The 4,444-nt window shown below is 32.9% G+C and overlaps 1 protein-coding gene across 1 annotated transcript; it reads right to left on the minus strand.

Moving 5' to 3' along the window:
* Window positions 1–2,142: 2,142 nt before the first annotated feature.
* LOC105799925 (cytochrome b561 and DOMON domain-containing protein At5g35735) lies at window positions 2,143–3,783 on the minus strand. The gene is made up of 3 exons (XM_012630752.2): window positions 3,022–3,783; window positions 2,689–2,943; window positions 2,143–2,608 (listed from the first exon to the last, which is right to left on the minus strand). Exons 1-3 carry the CDS (start codon window positions 3,631–3,633, stop codon window positions 2,279–2,281), a joined length of 1,197 nt encoding a protein of 398 aa, XP_012486206.1. The 5' UTR covers window positions 3,634–3,783; the 3' UTR covers window positions 2,143–2,278.
* Window positions 3,784–4,444: the final 661 nt, after the last annotated feature.

Below are 4,444 nucleotides of genomic sequence, written 5' to 3' on the forward strand. Positions count from 1 at the left end.
AATTAAATATAGATTTGAGAGAATTTTGGAAGGAAATTGAGAGGAATTGAGAGGAAATATGAGAGAGGATTTGTTTGTGAAAAAATAAAAAGGGGTGGAGGTATTTATAGTTTTTTTTTGACTGTTGGGGGGGCAACGATCAAATTTTTGACCGTTGGGTACTGTTCACGCGCGGAGGACATCGCGTCCACATCAGCAACTCGCGCTGAAGTGGACGCGATGTCCTAGCACGTGCACTGACATCGCGCTGACGTGGACGCAATTTCCCGGAAAATGATCATTCCGGTAAATAATAAAATAATGGGCCCATTTCAATAATTTTTGGAAAAAAAGGGCTTTTATTGGTAAATTGCCCTCCGCTAAAACCCAGTTTGTAAAGTAATTGTCTATTTCTATTTCAGTTAAAATTTGCTCTTAGTCCCTGTATTTTTCTCATATTAGAGCATTAGCCCCTCTATTTTTATTTCAGGATTTTAGTCTTTTATGTTGTAGATTTTAAAATTCAAGTCCAATTTTTAATTTTGTTAAATTTTTTATTTATTTTATTAGTGTGAAATTTTGAAATAAAAATATAGTGACTAATTTCTCTCCGTATTTATTATAATATATTATGCTTAAATTATTTTATATAATATAATTTTTAAATATTAATATATATACTATTATTTAATTTCTTAATTGAGTTGGTATTATGAATCAATTTAACACCAATTCAATTATAAAATTACAAAATGTCTTTCTAAGAGTAAAATAGATTACATTATCCAAGAGTATCTTAGTTTTTTTATTTAAAACATAAATAAATTACGTGTAATTGGATTTGAACTCATGCTATTGACATGGTAAAATATAACCTTTAACACAAAACCAAAACTTTATCTTAATATGATATTTACATTTTAATTGTATTATGCAAACTATTATTTAAGTCATTGAGTAAATTGGTGTCACAAATCAACGAGCACTAACTCGCTTAGGAAAATTACCAAAATATCATTTCGTATTTAAAATAAGTTATGTCATTTAAGAGTACTTTTGTCTTTTATTAAATAACAATAATAATATGCATATTGTGGTGCTTGAACCCATATTGATTGCATTAGTAAAGCCTTAAATTTACTACTCAATTAAGGCTTGACTTTTAACTTTTTATATATTTTAATTTTATTATGCACACTTTATTACCTCCACCAATTGTATATTTATATTATTATTTAAGTCATTGATTGAGTTAGAGTTACGAGTCAACCGAGCACCAACTCGATTACGAAAATTACAAATATGTCTTTTCATATTTAAAATAAGTAAATATTCTTCAATCGTACTTTAATGTTTTTATTTTATAATAATAATAATAATAATAATAATAATAATAATATGCAGATGAAGAGATTGAACCCATGCCAATTGCATTGATAAAACTTTAAATTTACCACTCAATTATATTGAGTTCGCGTCACAAATTAACTCGACACCAACTTAGAATTGATTTATTCATTTAGTATTCTTAATATGATGTTTTATGTGTTTTAATTCTATTTTACTTAAATTTAATCTAATTTTTATTCTAATATCGAACATATTTCATATGTTATTATTAATTAATTTCAAACCATAAATTTCATTATTTATTGTATATTATTTTTAAATGCATATCTATATTATAAACATTTACACGCGTGTGATAGAATTTCTAGTATCTATACTATTTATTAAGTGTTTTATTGAGTTTGTGTCAACCTCGATTGGTTCACCAATTCGGTCATGAAATTACAAAATATCCTTCCATAATTAAAATAAGTTTTACGATTTTAGTCTTTTCATTTTAACAAAATCAATTAAAATATACACATAATGACATTTAAATCTATGTCAATTAAATTAGTAAAATTTTAAATTACCACTTAAGTTTCGTTTCAATATATATTATACATTTTATTTTAATATGTATAAATTATTATCTCCATTAATCGCTCGTTTTAGTCACGATTTAATTTATTTTTAAATTTTAGTGATAGAATATGTAATGTGCATTTATTTTTTATAGAATTTGCTCTTTAGTTGTTTAGTTTTCGCGGCCCAACATGTAATCAAAGGAACCACAGTTATTGATGGATGGAAAGAAACAATGGAGTCCATGGATACATACAAAATAAATTAAATTAAATTAAACTACATGAAGTACAAAAAAAAAAAAAAAACCCAACAACAACATGGTGTAATAGACTGACAAAATATACTTACATATATTACAATATATGTAAGATGTACAAAATTGTTACACGTCCTGTCCCCTGGCACCAAATCCATTCACTCCATTGGCTCCATTGATGCTCTGAGAGCGCTTATCAGTATCAGACCCTCTGTTCTTCCTCCTCAGAACAATGTACCAAGTGATTCCTTCCAACAAAGTGGCAACAACACCCAAAAATATGAGAATTCCGATGTAAATTCTCTCCCAATGGTCATCGGGATGAAGGATGTCGAAGCCATCGAAGATGTTGATGATACTGAGGATGATGACTGCGTAACCCACGGAATGGTGGTAGATGTTCCAATACAATCTGTATTTGTGATCCTTGTTTGGCCTCAGAAGCAAAGCAAACACCTGCATGCCCCACATATTTCAACCATAAACGTTTGTTTGTAAGATTTCAGAAACATGAAGACCCTAGAAGCAAAAGTTACCTGAAGAGTGCCAAGGCAGAAGAGGGTGATGCCAATGTTCCTATGAGGATTGTGTGTGACACCAGCTGAATCACTGCCCAGCCTAATACCAGTTGCCCATCCTGCTACGCCTACAGCATAGGCCGATGTTTGGCAAACAACATGGAGATAAAACCATGCCGGGTCTGCTGATTTGAACACCTTCATGTACCTAGCCGTTATGGCTCCCAAAGGCATCAAGATTCCCCAGCTGACTGTGTTAAGAACTCCATGAACCTGGACATTTTAAACACCTTTAGAAAAACAAGAAAACATTGCCTAAGACCCAAACAGACTTGTATTGGAGTGACTTACATTTCTTCTTCGAGTTCTTGAACTGCCAGATGAGGTCCCCCCAGATTGTCCCGTAAGGAAATTGACACTTGCGGTAGATCGCATGTTGTCTCCAGAAGTAGGATGGATCATTAGTTGGTCGTTACTGACTGGACCTTCTTGCCAAACCTGGTTGGTAGCCAACAAACTTTCCGAGATTCTCATGACAGCGAATATCCTCATTTCGTTGTTCTCAAACTCGGCTGAAAGGCTTGGAACTTGAAAGCTCAAAGCACTCTGTTGCATGGAAGGGCTCATGCTGTCGATGGATGTGGTGAAAGCATGAGGGATGCCACTGGAGTTGACATAGGCGACCAGAGCCTGGGTGTTCAACATGCTTGGTCCGCTTGGGTTGATGCCCCACGCCGACCACCTGGATGAGGTGGTTCCGGTGTGTCTAAAGGCAACCTCAACGGTACCAGCTGCTTCATCATATGTCCAGTGGAGGAAACAGTTCAAGGCTGGAAGGTCGCTGCAGTTGGCGTATTGCCTGTTGGAAAAGCTATGGTTAAGACAGGTTTGGGCAGACGATGAAGCTAAGAAAGAAACCAGCAGCAGGCATGCAAATAGGACAATTTTCCTGGTTTTCTCCATGTTCGGCGACGATTGGATGTCCCAGAAATTCAAATTTGTGTCCCAAGACAAGTTGGTGTCTTAAGCCAACAACATGGATTTATATATAATATATGTAGAATTATATATTTCACATAAAAGCTGCGAGGGAATGATCGAGGAAATGGGATGATGTCAGGGAGGGAAGTACGTCTCTAAAAGAGCTCGTATTTGTTGACTAATTCTAAAGCTGTGAAGAAGCAGGGGAGAAAGTCATATAAATATATATATATATTCTCTTGTGTTCACATATGGATCAGCTTCAAAGTGCATATTGGGAAATGGGTGCCACACGGTTGTAAGCAAATCTACCAATAAACTACAATTTGTCAACACAACACCGACTCATGGAAATTCAACATAATTTTGTGATTTTACTTTATATATTAGCATTTTGTTGAACTAGGAGATCAATGGTAAAAGGAATTGAAAGTCCATAAACTGAATTTTCAATTTAATGACCAAGTGGTTCATTTAAAATATATTAATATTTATATATTTCTATCAATTAAAATTGATTAGTAACTGATGCATCTCGAAATTAAATCAGATTATTTTAAGGGAGGAAGAAAGTTAGAGTTATATGAACACCTGGATTATTAGAAGCCTAATATTAATATTTAGATTATAATCATTGAGTCAATGATATGATGTAAAAAGTGTTAATTTATATAGAGTGATGGTTAAAGTTTTTATCAAATATTTGACACGAATTTAAATTGTGCGACTCTTTTCCGTATAAAAACACATGTGTGAAAAAAATTATTTTTAAAATTGCATTTGAAGTTTTTAG

This window comes from Gossypium raimondii, chromosome 7 (genome assembly GCF_025698545.1).
Source record: "Gossypium raimondii isolate GPD5lz chromosome 7, ASM2569854v1, whole genome shotgun sequence".
Taxonomy (NCBI): Eukaryota; Viridiplantae; Streptophyta; class Magnoliopsida; order Malvales; family Malvaceae; genus Gossypium; species Gossypium raimondii.